General features: G+C 38.4%; 1 protein-coding gene across 1 annotated transcript in view; it reads left to right on the forward strand.

The window, feature by feature from the left end:
• Positions 1-15499, forward strand: part of Pja2 (praja ring finger ubiquitin ligase 2) — a 48679-nt gene extending 33180 nt beyond the window's left edge. Inside the window, exons 6-10 of the mRNA XM_075951910.1 lie at positions 1287-1472; positions 4297-4408; positions 8393-8507; positions 8827-8948; positions 12962-15499. Of these exons, the coding sequence (XP_075808025.1) occupies positions 1287-1472; positions 4297-4408; positions 8393-8507; positions 8827-8948; positions 12962-13087 (661 nt within the window). The 3' untranslated portion in view covers positions 13088-15499. The remainder of the gene's footprint in view (positions 1-1286; positions 1473-4296; positions 4409-8392; positions 8508-8826; positions 8949-12961) is intronic.
• The last annotated feature ends 2099 nt before the right edge of the window (positions 15500-17598 follow it).

The following is a 17598-nucleotide window of genomic DNA, read 5'->3' on the forward strand; positions in this document are numbered from 1 at the left end:
CCTCAATTAAATCAGCATGGTAAACTACATTTAGCATTGTCATGGTAGTTCAGGTGATTGATTTATAGAATGGGATAGTTGCAAATGAAGTTTTAATATATTCTTATCTAGTTTGGTTGGATAGTTTTAGAACATCAGTGGTCTGTGGTAAACATCTCTGACTCTAACTTGAATGGAAGGAAATATTTCTAATTTAGGAGTTCTCAGACTTAATTGGTGAGAAGCCAAATAAACATTGTTGATTTTGTGTGTCAGTCTCTGTTGTAGTTCTTATCTGTTCTGTTGTAGCATAAGGGCAGCCATAGGTAATATGTAAGTGAAGTGGTTCCTGGTATGCAGAAAACAGTGAATTTTCTCCCCAGTAGCAGGAGGAAAAGAACTGAAGCATGAAAAAGAACATTAAAATCCATCCAAAAAGAAAAAGTTAGAAAAGGAGAAAAAAGTAAAAAAAAATAGACTATAGAAATAATTCTTGCAATCACTAGTTGCAAAAATACATATACATTGACTAATCTTTGTTTTTATAAGGCAGAGCTTATCAGAATTTTAAAAACTAAAGAGAGACACATTTAAAGGACAAATGAAAGGAAATATAATATTTTAGGCAAATACTATCCAGGAGAGAACTAGGACAGTTAACTACATTAACATTTGCAAACTAGACTTAAAGATAAATAAGATATAATTAGAGGCTGGAGAAATATGTCAGTAGTTATATCTCTTGCTGAACAGTCTGAGGATCAGAATTCAGATACCTGCACCCTAGTTAACAAGTCAGGCAGCTCGCTCATCCTATAACCCCAGCTCTGAGGTGGGGCTTGCGAGTCCTGGGTTCAAGGAGAGATTTTGCCTCGAGGGAATTGGCAGAATATTACAGAGGGAGATACTTAGTCCCTTCTTTTCGCTTCTGAGTCATGTGTAAAGACATGCACAATCTGTGCATTCACACACATATACAAAAAAAAATCTTCTAAAAAGGGGTTTGTGTGTGTGTTAAAGGACAACTTGTGATATTAGTTGTCTCTACCATGTAGGTCTTAGGACTTGAACTCAAAATCCTTAGGAATGGTGATGGAACTTTGATCCACTGTGTCATCTCACCAGCCTCTTTATTTTCTTTTGAAATGCTGTTGCAGGCGAGGAAAACTGTTATTTAGAATCATAAGTAACAAGAACTTAAAACTACAAGAACTCAAGTTACATGTATTAAGTAGAATGATTATACAATACAGAATGATATGTTTGAAAGCAACATTTTGTTACTTCCTTTCAAATGTATATATTAGGGAACAGACATCGTTGGAAGAGGGAGAAATTCCCTGGTTACAGTACAATGAAGTCAACGAAAGCAGCAGTGATGAAGGAAATGAGCCTGCCAATGAGTTTGCACAGCCAGAAGCCTTCATGCTGGATGGTAACAACAACCTTGAGGATGACTCCAGTGTGAGTGAAGACTTGGATGTGGACTGGAGGTATGTAGCCGTGTCACTACATGACACTACATGTTCCTCACCCAGCAGAGTTAGGGTGGGTGTGGACTGGAGGTATGTAGCCGTGTCACTGCATGTCACTGCATGCTCCTCACCCAGCAGAGTTAGGGTGGGTGTGGACTGGAGGTATGTAGCCGTGTCACTACATGACACTACATGTTCCTCACCCAGCAGAGTTAGGGTGGGTGTGGACTGGAGGTATGTAGCCATGTCACTGCATGTCACTACATGCTCCTCACCCAGCAGAGTTAGGGTGGGTGTGGACTGGAGGTATGTAGCCGTGTCACTGCATGTCACTACATGCTCCTCACCCAGCAGAGTTAGGGTGGGTGTGGACTGGAGGTATGTAGCCGTGTCACTGCATGCTCTGCTACTCACTGAGCGAGTTATGGTGGGAACAGCATCTGATAGGTATGATAGGTATGATAGGTGTCTTCCAGTCTCATTTCAGATGTCACTGTCTCTATGGACTATTTTCCTCTTTTCTCACCCATCTGTTGGATGAGGAGGGCTGCTTGTTGGTTCCTGGCCACCCAGCTAGCTTAGACCCAAAATAATCACACAGAAACTGTATTAATTAAATCACTGCTTGGCCAATTAGCTCTAGCTTCTTATTGGTTAACTCTTACATGGTAATTTAACCCATTTTTATTAATCTGTGTATTGCCACGTGGTTGTGGCTTGCAGGCTAAAGTTCCATCTTTCTCTCGTGGGCTACATGGCTTCTCTCTGACGCTGCCTTTCTTTCTCCCAGCATTCAGTTTAGTTTTTCCCGCTTACCTAAGTTCTGCCCTGCTATAGATTCAAAGCAGTTTCTTTATTCATTAATGGTAATCACAGCATACAGAGGGGAATCCCACATCATCCTTTTTTGACTTTCACATCTTTTATAGCATTGATTTTAGGAGAATATTTTAAAAGGTTTTTTGTTTTGAATATGTCAATACCTGAAATATTTGGAGACTTAGAGAAAAGTGTACAAAATGATAGAGTATTCCAATATATCCTTCCTTCACTAAGATTCTTTAAATGTTAATATTTTAGACATATTTATTCTATTTTCTCTTTTCTTCCTGTATTTATGATTAGGATTCTTCTGGCCTTTTTATGAGTAAGTCTGCAGATATAATTTATTTACCTATAAAAATTCTAGAATGAATTTCTGAAAAACCAAACTTTTTACAGAATACAGAATTGTTCATAAAATTAGTGTTGATATAGTGCTAATAATTTAATTCCTAGAATTTATTCTAATGTCAGTAGTTATCTTACCAATGACTTTACAGAAAATATTTATCTGATCTAGGCCAGGACCATCATTATATTTAGTTAAATTTTTTTTAAAGTCTGGGCATAGCCTCAGTTAATCTTTATTTTTCATGTCTGACAAATATTTGAAATATTTGTGGACTATCCCTCACATTGTATTTGTCCCATATCATACATAGTTGTGTATTTTTAGCAAGAACAGAAAATGATGCAATTTGTCTTTATAGTAAATATCAAAAGAGACATTATGGCATATAATTGTGTTACTAGTGCTATTAATTTTGGTCATCTGGTTATTATGTAGCCTTTCAGATTCTGACTGTCCAATTACCATTTCCTCCTTTTTAATGGCTATTTTGAGACTGTAAATAACCTGATAACTCTCCAACTATGAAACTTCCATCTGCTAGCATTGGCATCCACTAGTGATTCTTGTCTCAAACATGAGTTTTAACACTGATTATTCTTCAGTGACCTGATTACAACCATATATCGGGTCCAGAGTGCCTAGGTTTGCTTATGCTATTGAAGAAAAGAATAATTGGGAAGTAATTTACTTCAGTCATTGGATTGGGCTTTCTTCAGAAAGTGGATGTGTTTGTGTTTCAGTAGATAAATATGGAAAAGGTAAAAGTTTTAAGTAGAAGTACTGTTTCAGGTTTAATCTGACCTATTATAGAGCAGGGTGCGTGGAAGTTTTGTTTCTTCTACGTGCCTGGATTTTCTGATTTTGAAATAATTAATAATTCTAGAGCCAAGGAAAAATGGGAATCTGATTTATAGATAAAGGAAGCAGTTTAACACCAGAATCAAATATATTTATCTTCAGGGCTCATAGAAGTCATAAAAATGAACAGTTTGGCTGGGAAGTAGTGGTGCACATTTTTAATCCCAGCACTCGGGAGGGAGAGGCAGTTTGAGGCCAACCTGATCTGCAGAGTGAGTACCAGAACTGCCAGGGTTACACAAAGAAACCCTGTCTCAAAAAAACAAAACAGCAAAAAATAAACAGTTTGAAAAAATAATTTTCAAGCTATTAATAAGTGAATGAGGCCTGATTCTTAGCCAAGGGGAAGAAGAGCGATTAAGAAAGGCTTGAGAAAATAAAATTTGGCAAACCAAAAGTAATTAAGCAGTTCAAAATGGGAGATAAAATAGGTCTTGACTAACTGGTCATAGAATTTAAATACAATAATTTCCTTTCTCATATTTTTACCTTCACCCAGATTGGAAACTAAAATTAGCAGAAAGAAAAAATATAGGGAAATGATTATATGTGTAAAAATACTACCATTCAGCAGGCTTTTAGTCAGGAAGAATTTCCTGCGTGTGCAGTGAGGTAGCAGACTGGTGAGCAAATGACGTCATTTTAGCTCTTTAGAGTTAACCCTTAGCTTTTCTGTTCTTTTTCTCTTCTTCAGCTCACACAGTTTTACTTTTCTTCTTACAGAACTTTTACAGCCTATGAATATGGTAATATATAATTATCCTCACTGTAAGGTTTCTGAAATCATAGTTATGGATCTTGTTTTTTCAGCCTGTTTGATGGCTTTGCGGATGGACTCGGAGTTGCTGAAGCTATTTCTTATGTGGACCCTCAGTTCCTCACCTACATGGCACTCGAAGAACGCTTAGCCCAGGCTATGGAGGTATTTTTATAACTGATAAGTACATAGAGAATTGGTAGAGTATAAAATAATTTTAAAGGTTTAATTTTTTTTAACTTTACTGAAGAGAATGTGAATAGCTTTCTTAGCAATTTAATACCTGCTGAGTTGTTACTAGTGTATGTATGAAGTTACTCGCTGTCATGCCAGCAAATTGCAGTAGTTGTCAGTTTTTTCTACAGAATAAGAACTATTTTGCTTAAGTTTAGGAAATGCAGTCTTTCCCGGTCCTGAACTCTAGGTATGCAAGTATGAATGTTTTACACATGTGTACACACAGGCACAGAGAGGCAGATCTAAGGACCCTGGACAGAGCTTTCCTTTGTCCTCCAGACTGCACTGCCTTCTACAGTTAGGCTTGCTTTCCCATACCCGTACATGTGCATGCTTTCCAGCAGTGGACACATCTGCCACCTCTTCTTGCCTGCTTCCTGATTGTTTGAACTAAACACAACCTCATTCTGAAATGTATCTGCCCAAAATTAAAAGCCCAGACATTTTGACTTGGGAGCTTCCATAATACTGGTGAACCTTATTGAAATAAATTGCTCTTTAAATCACTAATCATAAAATGACTACAAGCTACTATAGGAGTACTGAATAGTTGAATGAGAAAGAGGTAGAAAATAAGTGGGTAAGAAGGGACCTCCAGGAACATGATGACAGTACTTTATCTTGAGATTTTCTGAGTAGAAAGTTACCTCCAGATTCATAAATTAGGTAGTAGGCAAACAGATGGGTCCACACGTGCAGACATTAACTCCGCGTTGCGTCACGTCTTTGAGCGTCTGTGTGATTCTCCATTAGAGTGTTGGTGCCAGCTATGCTCCAATAGTGCGTTGTTCTCAGCAATCACCATCGCAGAAATAGTGTGTACTAGAGCAACCAACGTCAGGAAAATAGTCGACACCCAGGACTGACATGTGCACAAGAGTGGTGTGATCTGATAGCTTGCCTTAGACATAATACATGGCAGTTGCAGTGTACCTTTTGAGTCAGCAGAGTGAAGCAGATTCATTTTAGCTTTTGGTTTCACAATACTTAAAACATCTTTCATTTTATTGTCTTAGGTTTTTATTTCCTTGACTATGGAGGTATCCTTAAAATGTTGAGAATAATGTAAAAATTTATTCATTACTTCTAATGGACAGTGTGACAGTTGATTAAAAGAAGAGCTTAAAAGATTGGTCATGAGGGGCAAGCCCTACAAAGTCACCAGGAGTGTGGCTAGAGACAAGGCAAGAAAGAGCATGGTCTGTCTAGGAACTTGCAGCCTCACCCACTGTTGTCTCTGCTAACGAGAACCCATTGAAGTGTTGCCACTTTCAGAAATGTCCTGTGTCTCTGATGAGACGTCTTAAACTCGCTCCTGTCTCCACAGCATAAACAGTCTCATCACATTTTAGCACTCTGCATTACTGATTGAGATTTTTATTGGGTTATTTCACATCTAGATTATCGGTACAATTCCATTTTCCTGTCACACTACAGAAATAACTTTTTCATGTCTAGAATGCATTTTTTTTAATTTTTCAAGACAGGGTTTCTCCATAGCTTTTGGTTCCTGTCCTGGAACTAGCTCTTGTAGACCAGGCTGGTCTCGAACTCACAGAGATCTGCCTGCCTCTGCCTCCGGAGTGCTGGGATTAAAGGCGTGTGCCACCAACGCCCGGCTAGAATGCATTTTTTAAATAGTTTTAAAGCATAGAACTGAAAACTTATTTTTTAAGACAACACTGGGATTCTTTAAAACAAATATTATTTTTAAAAAACCCACAAAATTCTGCTTGCTTTTATTTAACTAAGCATCCCACCTCTTTGTCAGTAGTTGCTTTCATTTCTATTTCTTTTCCAATACCAGGTCCATCTTTCTTTAGATAGTAGCTTTTGTGGCAGATCTTGGCAATATACATTGAGCTCTTATCTGTGTCTCATGTTTGAGTGAGCACATGATAAAATAGCAAACATCCTTATTTTTTTATAACTGATAATAGAGCTATCTACATAGTCCTAAATCTGAAAATCCATATACTTTCACAGATTTATGTAGGCATTCGAAGTTCTCATCATAAGTCATGTGGGAGAGAACCAACTCCAGGGCGTTGTGTTCTGGCCTTCATTCCTGTGTACACATTCATATATATATATATACACACACAATGAAAATGTAATTAAATAATGCAAAAAATGGTTTAAACTGTTACAGTTTCTCATTTATAATTACAGTTACTCACAGATAAATTAAAACTTTTGGCTATCACTTAAACATAAAATTTTACTGGAAATGACCTTCCTTAATGAAATGGAGGGAGGCTTTTTCTCTGTCTAATAATTTTTTAAGTTTGTTCCTAGAATGAAACATGAATGAATAAATTTTATTTTTCATCTGTATGAATGTATGATTGAGGACTTTGTTGAAACAGATAATAGGAATATAGTTTAATCATAGCATCATCACTTAGTTCTTTGGCGACATTTTCCAAAAGTTATATCCACTACCTTCCTGGGGTGCTTGTTTTGTTTTTATTTAAAGCAAAGGATTTGTAAGCCTCCTAAAAAGGTTTATTTTTCTGTTGGAATCCATGTTGATCCCAGTTGTTTAGATTATACCTCTTAGTTACTAATTTATAAAGTGTGGGGAAGGCTAGTATACAAGGAATATGAGATAATATTCCTTATAATAATATAATTCCAATAATACTTAATAGGTGCATGTTCATGCAGGGTAGTTTTAGGAAAGACTGCTTAGGTTAAATAAGTTGTTTTTCCCAAAACGTCCATACTTGTGACCCCTTCAAGACCTTTTCAGACTCACAAAGCACATTATATACACTGGGCTGTGAATTAGAGGAACATAATAGGCCACATAGGCCAAGAACATGAGCTCTTCAAGCCCCGGAACCCAACACAGAGGAAAGAACCCACTCCTACAGGTTGTCTCCTGCCCTCCCTTAGGCACAATGTGCATCCATGTACACATAACTGAATGAAATGGAAAATCTGATTTCAAGAGCATGATCTCTTAGGTTGATAGGCTATCTGATCTTGGACTGTACCCATAACCTCTAAGCTTCAGGGGCCTCATCTACAAAATGGGATTAATATTTCTCCACTAGATATTATAAGATTACATTATGTATTAAATCATGTACCATAATATTGAGTATAGCATTGGTAAGTTCTCAGGACTATATTTATAACTCATTTTAAATCAACAGTCAGCCACGTTTCAGTCACTCAGCACTGGGTTCATTAGGAACATGTAATGAAAACTGACAAGGGACAGAGACAAGGCCTGCCTATCATTTAATCTAAATTGGAATCTCGAAGAGGATGTTCATATTACATGGCTATGAAACCCTTTGTTTTCTCCAGCTTTCATAGAATAGTCATTTACACAGATATTTAACCTCTAAATGAAGTTGGCCAGGCAACGTAGTAATCACATAGTAACGTGATTACTAGCAGTGTGCATGTTCTAATTCTGTGCCAACAGTAGGTGAAACCACTCAGATGTCTATTGGTTGTTTTCACCATATTTTATCTCATGAAGTGAGCTTTTCTAAAAGTGTTTCTTTTCCTAATATTGATCTCACATAACAACACTCAAATTGGAAGCGTGACCATCATCTGAAAAATACAGTTATAATGAGCAAGTAGATGATTACTGAAGGAAGATCTTTCCTTGGGATAGTTTGGACTTTCTGCAGACGTGTGTGTGTGTGTGTGTGTGTGTGTGTGTGTGTGTGTGTGTGTGTGCGTGTGTGTGTGCGCGCTGGTGAGAAACAGGAATTTGACTTAATGATCAGGGCAGTGGTTCTTTTGGAAGGTAACTAAAAGGTCAAAGAATAATAGGAAGAGAATATGCCAATATGTTAAATATAATTTGATATGACAACTTAAAAATAGTTCCTATTACTATTTTAAGGTATCTCCTAACAAAGAAGTATACTTTCTCTTTTTCAGACTGCGCTGGCACATCTAGAGTCTCTTGCAGTAGATGTTGAGGTGGCTAATCCACCAGCTAGTAAGGAGAGCATTGACGGACTTCCAGAAACCCTTGTTTTAGAAGATCACACTGGTAAAGTCACACTTCTCAGGTTTGGGATGCCATGTTGTATATTTTGATAAATTATTGGGGCACCAAGGAGATCAAGTAGTTACTATATTTTTTATAAGCCAGAAGCTGACAAACTTTCACCTAGTAGAGAATACTTAATGAAATGATAGATTAAGACCAAGTATTTACCCAGTCAACTTTTGAAAGAAGGAATGCTTATGGAATTGCACATTACCATGCTAGGATGGTGCTGTCCAGGTAATTGATAAACTACCTCTTCACCTTCCGTGGCCTTCGTGGGGACCAGTGCTTGATGGGTGCGCCTTGTTTGTGTTCTCAGCTATTGGTCAGGAGCAGTGCTGTCCCATCTGCTGCAGTGAGTACATCAAGGACGACATAGCCACAGAGCTGCCGTGCCATCATTTCTTCCATAAGCCTTGCGTCTCAATTTGGCTACAGAAGGTGAGTTTTGGATGTGCTTTCCTAAATACTTCAACAGTATTTCAGGCTAGAGACTGCTTTCTTTTGTAGAAATTTACACAACAGGAACTATTTAATATATACTCATTCACAGCCCTGCAAATGTCTACAGAAATAGCTCAGAAGATTCTTTTACACCACTCAGAGCATACTGTGATAATGAACAGTGCTAGTATGAACGGGTGGTGCTGAAAATGCGTGAAAAAAGTACAACCAATCAAATAACCCCTCTTCTAGTTTTTATTTACCTACCTTGAAGACTTTCCAATAATTTCCAGTGTATTTGAGTTATTTCAGAAGTAGAGTTTACTTACATTCCATGATCTCCGTTGTCGCATCAAGGTCCTTACTATCTAGCTCAGTAGAAATCCCCAAGTTTCTTTCTTGGCGTTTTTCTTATAGTTATAGCTCCCTCCTCCTTATAAACACTTCTTCCCATTTCCATCTTCTTCCCTCTTTCCTTTTTTTTTTTTTTAACTGTTTTACTTTTTACTGTCACTTTATCTTCTTGAAAATATATTTTAAAATGTCTGGGGCTGGAGAGATGTCTCTGTGGTTAAGAGAACTGGCTGTTCTTCCAGAGGACCCAGGTCCAATTCCCAGCACCCACATGGCAGCTCACAACTGTCTGTAACTCCAGTTCCAGGAGACCCGACTCCATCACAGGAATACTCATAAAATTAAAAAAATAAAAATCTCTGAAATCTTGTGTAGAGGTGTTCACCATTCTTTTACAGAATCTTAGGAATCCTTGTTGCTGGTGCCTCCTATGTTGTGGTTAAATCATACTCAGTTTGTACTTTTCTCATTGGCTGAAATCTTCATTGTTCCCCTGGCTCCCACAGCTGCAGCTTTGCCTCCAGTAACCAGAATTCCCATTCACCATGGGCATGTGTACATGTTCCCCAGCTGTTGACATTTGTGTGACTGGTTTTTATTCTCCCCCAAAAGGGTTGTACAGTTTTTTAATACATAATATTTTCTAATTTTGTTCCTAAGTACTTATCTTCTGTCTAAACTTTAAAAGCATTTTATTTATTTGCTTTTCTCCAAAACTAATTCATTTTGATTGGAGTTTATTATATGATAGCACTAAATTTATACATCCTGTTATAGACTTGCTCTGAAATACTTTTATTACAGTTAAATTAATTGGACACAAAAATATCCATGGTGTATCATGCAGTGCTCTTTGAAATCAGGTGTTCTACACCTAATTACTGCTGGCTCTTTTTAATTTTAAGGTTTTTCTAAACATCCATCATTATGGTGATATGTATATTGCACAATATTTTGAGAACTAGTGTGAGAACCTAGGAGGCAATCAGTACCTAATAAATGTTGAAAACATAAATTACACCAGCACTATTAGTAACAATTAGAGAGGGCTTGTTAATAATGAGATGACAAATATAAGCTTAATTTATGGTACAAGTCACAAAGACCTGTCAACAGCCTTCGGTAAACTGCGTGTTAACAAAATGATTGCTAATGGATTAGTGCAGATAATGGCATTCTAGGGGATTTTTTTCTTAATCTGTTTATTTGGCATTAATGTTGATACAGCATAGATGGCTATATCAAACAATGTAATCTGTCTACCTTGAATTTTACATGAAGTTGAAATAGTCCATATTGAATTTAATGAATTACTTGATGAAAAGTTTTTACATTCCAACAAGCCTCTCTACTGATGCAATAATCCTAATGAGACCAAATCAAACTATGTTAGAAAAAGCCTAGGTTTAATGGATGCCAGCGCTCCTGGGTGGCCTTCCCGGCCTCCCAGGGATGGAGAAGGGAAAGGAAGACCAAGAAGACCACGTGTTCGTTTTCTGGGAGGCAGTTTAAGTAGCCTGTGGGAGTGGTCTTGACCTTCTCTGGGGAGGGGAGTCACCTTTTGGCAGGCTTTCTCAGAGGTGGAGCCTAGACTGAGGCAACTCCCAGGGGAGGGGGCTGAGATGGAAAGTTCCACCCAAACATTTTAGACTATTTAGATGTAGGGATGTTAGAGGCTGGGGTGAAGCCTTAACCCAAACACTTATAACAAATACCTGGAATGGTAAAGTAACAATAAGCTAGCAGAAATTAAGGTGAGAATTAAGTAGGAAAGAACTTGTAATTCCTGTGTGTGATGGCAGAGGTGACGTTAGTGAGAAGATACTTCTGAAATTAATAGGAAAGCAGAAATACAGGCTCCCAAACCTGCACCGCTGTATGTGCATTCCCAAGCTGGTAATTCATGTCTACTCCCATAGACTTTCATTCCTCATCTTCATTATAGGAATTGTCTAAATTGCAGCTCTGGTTGTGTTACTTTGTTTGCCTTACAGGTGAGAAATTAAGGTTGGTTTTCTTTCACTTGCAGAACAGTGGGATGGTGGATTTCTGTCTTGGCTTTCAAAGCTTTCTGTGCTCTAACCCCCAACCTGTTAGAAAACCTACAGAAGATTTTCTCTTCTGTACATTTACTCCTGTTTCTATGCATTTGTTCCTGCTTCCCTCCATCCCGTCTGTGAGATGAGGTGATCTGAGTAGATAAGCTCACCTTCCCTTTGCTATCTTTGACATAACAAGCTTTCTTTACACTCTCAGTTACAGACTTAGGAAGAGGACTCTAGGATTTGTGCAATCAGTTTCAGACACTACTAGATGATTCCCCTGTGTTTGCCCACTTCATCTTCACAAGAACTGGAAAATGTACTGGTGTTCTAGTCCCTATTCCAGTGACTGTTACCTGGGTTAAGATGATATAGCTAGTACCTCCTAGGTCAGAACTACACTCCTATGTAGGATGCTGTGGCTGGGACACTGCCATGTGCTATATAGCACTGGATAACAAACTAATTTTTGTCCTCTGATGAAAGAACTTAGTATAAAGCCACCCCTGGGAAAAAGGGTCCTAAGATAAAGTTCTTTGTCACCTTCAACAGCATTCTAGTTTCATCGCCCTTCTAGCAGGGAGATGTATTTGGGAAAAGATCAGATTTGCAAGGGCATGATCTGTCATCTGTTAGATTGATTGATCTCTGTGGTCTTCCATTGGTTGTAAAACCATCTTCTTTCCCAGGTCTGTGGTTGGTTTGTTTTGTTACTAAGAAGACACATAACTGTTTGTTTTTAGAAAGGGATTACCTGGCTAATACAGTAAGGTCTGAAGCCAGTCTGTTTTATACATCTGTCAATACTAAAGTGAGACTTCTATACATGTATATAATAAGGCAGGCCTGGTGGGCTGTAATTTGGTGGGGTCACTCGTCATGCCTAATAGATAAAAGTGAGTGGATTCAGGTCATTGCTAAGTTTAGATGACCTCCAAGAGACAAAGCATTGATTCTTTGTCTTTGATGACAGTGTCAACTCTAAATAAAAATTCAGTAAGTAAAAGGCGAGTTGAATCCAATGTGCAAACATGATCATAGCACACTGTTTTGTATAAAAGAAATTTGAGCTGGGCAGTAGTGGAGCTCACCTTTAATCCCAGCACTCGGGAGGCAGAGGCCAGTGGATCTCCAAGTTTGAGGCCAACTTGTTCTACAGAGAGAGTTCCAGGACAGCCAGGTCTGTTACACACACATACACACACCCGAGGGGGGAGGGAGGAAGGAGAGAGAGAAGTGTTTATGTTGTGTGGGTTTGAGGTGTATTTTGTTTTTAAATACTTGATTTGGGAGCTGCAGAGATGACTCAACAGTTAAAAGTGCATGTCTCGTCGTACAGGGGAGCTGAGTTTGGTTCACAGTACCCATGTCAGGTGTATTGCAAATGCTGTACCTTCAGTTTTGGGGGAGTCTTAACACTGTCTTGTGGCTGCAGTGGCACCTGCACCCATGTGTATAGACACACACACACATCCAAAATATAAAATCTTTTTTTGAATGATGCTTAATTTGTTTATAGGATAATGATGCCATGATTTTTCTATAAAGACCAAGGCTGTTGGTATATTTCTTCTGTTGACTGCTAATTGGTTTGTTTGTTTGTTTTCCCTCCAGTCGGGAACGTGCCCTGTGTGCCGCCGTCATTTCCCACCTGCAGTTATTGAAGCATCTGCAGCTGCTTCCTCAGAACCTGACCCTGATGCTCCACCTGCCAATGACAATACTGCAGAAGCCCCATAAAGTGTAACATTGGAATGAGATCTAAATTCTATCACAGTAAATCTGCAAATTTCTTCTAAATCTGATGTGCAAATAATTATATATAAATATATTTAAAATGCTATATATAGTATATGCCATAGTTTAGAAAGAGAATATTAACCTTTCTAAACTGAACTTAGGCTTGCAGAACATACTAAGCATTTTCAAGCTGAATGTTGAAGCAGTGCATCCATTTTCTTTAGTTGACTATGTTGGTGTTCACTGTAAAGTGAGTAGTCAGCTCTGTGGCATATGTGGCTGTTTTGTCTGAAGTGCTGCCACTAAGAGATCATAATTACGCTCTCCTGTCCACATCAGATGTGAAGACTGTGATCACAACAGTAGTAAAATTTGGTTTCCTTGACAATAAATGGAATTCTAAAGCATGCTTTTTCACTGGTCCCTTTGCTTCTGCTACATTGAAACTTCTTGGTTTATAATACTGAGAAGGTTAAGGTTAAAGCTTTTCAGAATGCCAAACAGAGACTAAACTTTTGACCAGAAAAACAAAAGAAATTTACATCTTAGATGTAAACCTCCTGAAGTGGTTAGGTGGTAAAGGATTCAGTGAACATTGGTATGTTTAAAGAAAGGCTATCTGAGCATGTGAATAATCTGATGTGCTCAGTGCGGCACAGTTACATGTGTTTGGCCTTAGGAAACACTATCTAAGCCCTTATCCAATCTGCTTCTACTTGTTAAATACTTGAAGGTCCAGAACACTCTTCACATATTTGTTGAAGAAGTTAGATGTAGCTAGTTTAAGGTAGTTTGGTTTCTGAAATATTTTAGGTCTGAAGATTTGCACATGGTCATGTTTGTAACTATATCACCCCAGATTTAAATTGCACAGCTTTTAGAGGATCACACGGAGTAGGCAAGTCCATGCAGACACGGGTGTAGTAGGTAGCTTTGACGAGCCCTGATGTCCACACTGGGGAACAAGGCTTAGGAGGCAGAGCACTAGAACACGAGTGAGTGCACGTCCACCTGGTCCCCTGCTCATCTAGTTTTGGGAATATCTAAATAGACTCTGAAATGCACAGTTTCATTTAATTTGTGTAATATCTCTGAGTATTTATATTCTTTCTTTTTCTCTCCATTCTTAAAAATAAATGAATTTTTCACTGTTGGCACATTTGAGGCTTAAATATAAAAAACATAACACTTGCATTCTGATTTTTGCATATATTGTAAATGTGGCTGGTATTTACAGCAAAATACTGTGTATCCTTTTATGGGTAAAACAAAAGTGAACATTGCATGCAAATAATGTGGTGAATTTGTAATTTAGGGGTTCTCTGGGGCTTCTGTGACTTTGGATGCTTACATTCAGGCCTTAATGTTGCTCTAGCTCGCATGCTTCCTTCTGATGTATATAGTCAATGTTGTATAAACTAATCTTTGCTTGTTTTCTACTCTGTGATCTTTCCATGCCATATTTCATTGATGATCAGTTAGTGTCAAGAAGTTATACCAGATTAACATTAGTTCTCCTGTGTATACTGTGGAAGTGTGTGGATTGTGTGGTTTGTTTTCTTTTATGTGCTGTTGATTCGTTGTGGCACTTACTGATTAAACCCACATTGCTGCAGATTGCTTTGTAACAAGCTACGCTATGTTTAGTCAGTATTAAGGGACCTTGGTTTTATTCTCCTAGATAGCAGCTGTCCCAAAGAAAATATTTCTTCTTTGTCTATTAAGATTTAGCTGTTATCTGCCAGTTGTTAAGAGGTTTGGTTCCAAACTCAACCAGAGAGTTGAACGTAAGATAACTGTTGTGCTTTTTGCTTTCCATCTGTTACCGTCCTTCATTGTTGACTCCTGACTGCGTATACACAGCTGCTGTGAAGGAGAAGGCGGAATAAGACTTGCTTTAGATTTTCTAAAAAGGAAAATGAAGTTTAGAACTTTGATGGTAACAAGCCAGTATAAGCTGAGGCTGACAAGTTCAGACCCCAATGTATTATTTGATCTTATCTTGGATCCTTTTTGAAAAGTTAAGAATATATGAAGGTAAATTAGAAATAGTAAAAATATTGATAAAATGCCATTTATCTTATTTCTCTACTTTTTCGTTGTGACTTGGCCTAATAATTTTAATTTTTTGAGCATTTTCTTATTTCTTGTAATATGAATGCTGATATTTAAAGTTAGGCTCATGTGGATTTCTTTTGTGTTTCTTAGTTGTTTATCTCTAAGCTAACTAACTTTTAAGATTATTTGTGATATGGATTTATATATAAGCTGTTAAATATATATGAGCTGTTAAAATGGAATGCAAGGTTTTCAAAAGCCCAGGTCTAACTGTAATGATTGGTTTATTGTTCTACAATCCCAGCCCGCCATTTTCCGTGTAAATCATAAACAATAAACAGGATATACTCGGTGGTCATTTCTAATATTTAATTGTGTGATCCTATCACTTCTACAGCATAGTCCTCTGAGGGTTTAGAGTCAGTAACAAAGAACACAACTATTAAAGAACTCTATACTGAACAGACAGGATTGTTTTTGTTTGTTTTCTAAAAAGATGTAGGTTACTTAGACAGGCAGCTGGGGGACGTGTGCTGTTGCCTTTCCTGCCTGACAGTCTGAGCAATCCCACAGTCTTCTGCAGAGCCAGGCTCCTGTGCCGGCTCCACCTGGGGAGACACTTGCGAGTTCTGTGGTTCCTCACTTGAGTGGCGTCTCCAAACCCAGTGTGGGACTGCTGGCCAATGTGCCCACTGAGAATGCTCTCTCGTGCTTCATAAATCCTCAAGGGCTTATTTTTGAGTCAATTGAATAGTAGATTTTGTCCACATTATTAAACAAAAACTAACTTTGTATAGAAGGACTAGAATTCTATCTTTCTAATAAACATGCTAGAAAAACAGTATGAGAGTTAAGAGTAGCAGTGGTGTGCGGATGCCTCTGCTGTGGGGAGAAGCTCTTCTAAAGTGATGCCTTGTCTGTGCAGCCTGTGGCCGTGCAGAGGCAGGAGCTCTCTAGGATCAGCACCACGCTATCTCTAGGTAGCACGCATCTCCTCTATGTGCTCACCTCTTTGTATCCTGCCTCAGGCTTCACATTTTAAATGTTCCATGATGTCTGATCCGGACCAGTCCAAGGCTGTGTCTTTTGATCATTCACTTAAAATGTTATGCCCACAAGGTAAACAGTTCTTTTGTAATCTGACTAAAATACATGGTTCAGAGACATTTTTGCCAACTTCACGATTATTCTAATGGCATAGGTGCAGTTAGTTGCTATCGTCATTCTTGGGCAAGCGTATGGCACCACTGTTAAGCTGTGTTCTCGTAACCTATTGAAGGGCAGCACTTATCCTCGCTGCTGTTGCTGCAGAAACACCCTCTCAGCCTCCGTCAGCTCCAGTCTTGGTAAAGCATGCTCTCCGTGGTGGGTGGGGTTTGTTGGTTGTTTCCTGGAGTTACTGGTAAGTGTTGAAGACTACAGCGCCCCAGGAGAGCACAGCAGGCAGCCCTCTAGGGTGGCTCTTCTGGTTCACGACTACCAGTCGTCACCTTGTGCGCTCATTTCATCCTTTCCTGGAAAAGACACCAGAGAATTTGTGCCATGTTTCAAAGATGTGTCTTTGAAAATAGTTGTAATCTGCTAGTGTACTAAATTAAGAAAGGAAAGGAAGTCAGCTGGAAATGCCTCCTCCTTAACAAAACTGTAAGCTCTGTTTCCTGTTGCTCAGATGCCATCTGCTCAGTAGGCTGTTCTAGAATTGATAAGTCTTCAGTGTCAAGTAAACGTTACTTTCTCAAACCTACCTTTTCCATGCTCAAAAATTGTCTTTGAAATAATATGACATTGACAAGTTACATAATTACTCTACTTCTGATTTTGCTATAAAGTGATAAGTCTAATTAGATCATGAGTAAAACTTAGAAACATTTTTTTTTGTTTATATACAGTCCTGATGAGAATATCGAGTGCTTAGTTTCTGTCATTACTTTTAGCAATGCCTTTGGAGTTTGATGGGCATCGCACATATAAATTGTCATCCCAGGGCTCGGGGAATTTTGACAGAAAAATGTTAAGTAAAATAAATACGGGCGCCAAGAGATGACTCAGCAGTTAGGAGCATGTGCTCCTCTTTCAGCACTCAGTTCCCAGTCACCTGGAACTCTAGTTCCAGGGTAGCTGACACCTTTCCTGGCTTCTGCAGGGACCTTCACTCACTTGAAATCACATGGACACATACACATAAATAAAAATTTTGTAATCTTTAAAATAATTTAATTTTACTAAAAGACCCGGATAATGCACTAAAAGTAATAGGAATTTGACCACTTGTTACGTGTTCTCATAGTCAGTTTTAATTTTTATAGTGAAAATTGGAGAAGAGGTTTTTTTATTTTTAAAAGGAAACTGAGCTGGTAGTGGTGCATGCCTTTAATCTCAGCACTCAGGAGGCAGAGGCAGGCAGACCTTTCTGAGTTCAAGGCCAGCCTGGTCTACAGCGTGAGTTCTAGGAC

This window comes from Microtus pennsylvanicus, chromosome 17 (genome assembly GCF_037038515.1).
Source record: "Microtus pennsylvanicus isolate mMicPen1 chromosome 17, mMicPen1.hap1, whole genome shotgun sequence".
Classification (NCBI taxonomy): domain Eukaryota; kingdom Metazoa; phylum Chordata; class Mammalia; order Rodentia; family Cricetidae; genus Microtus; species Microtus pennsylvanicus.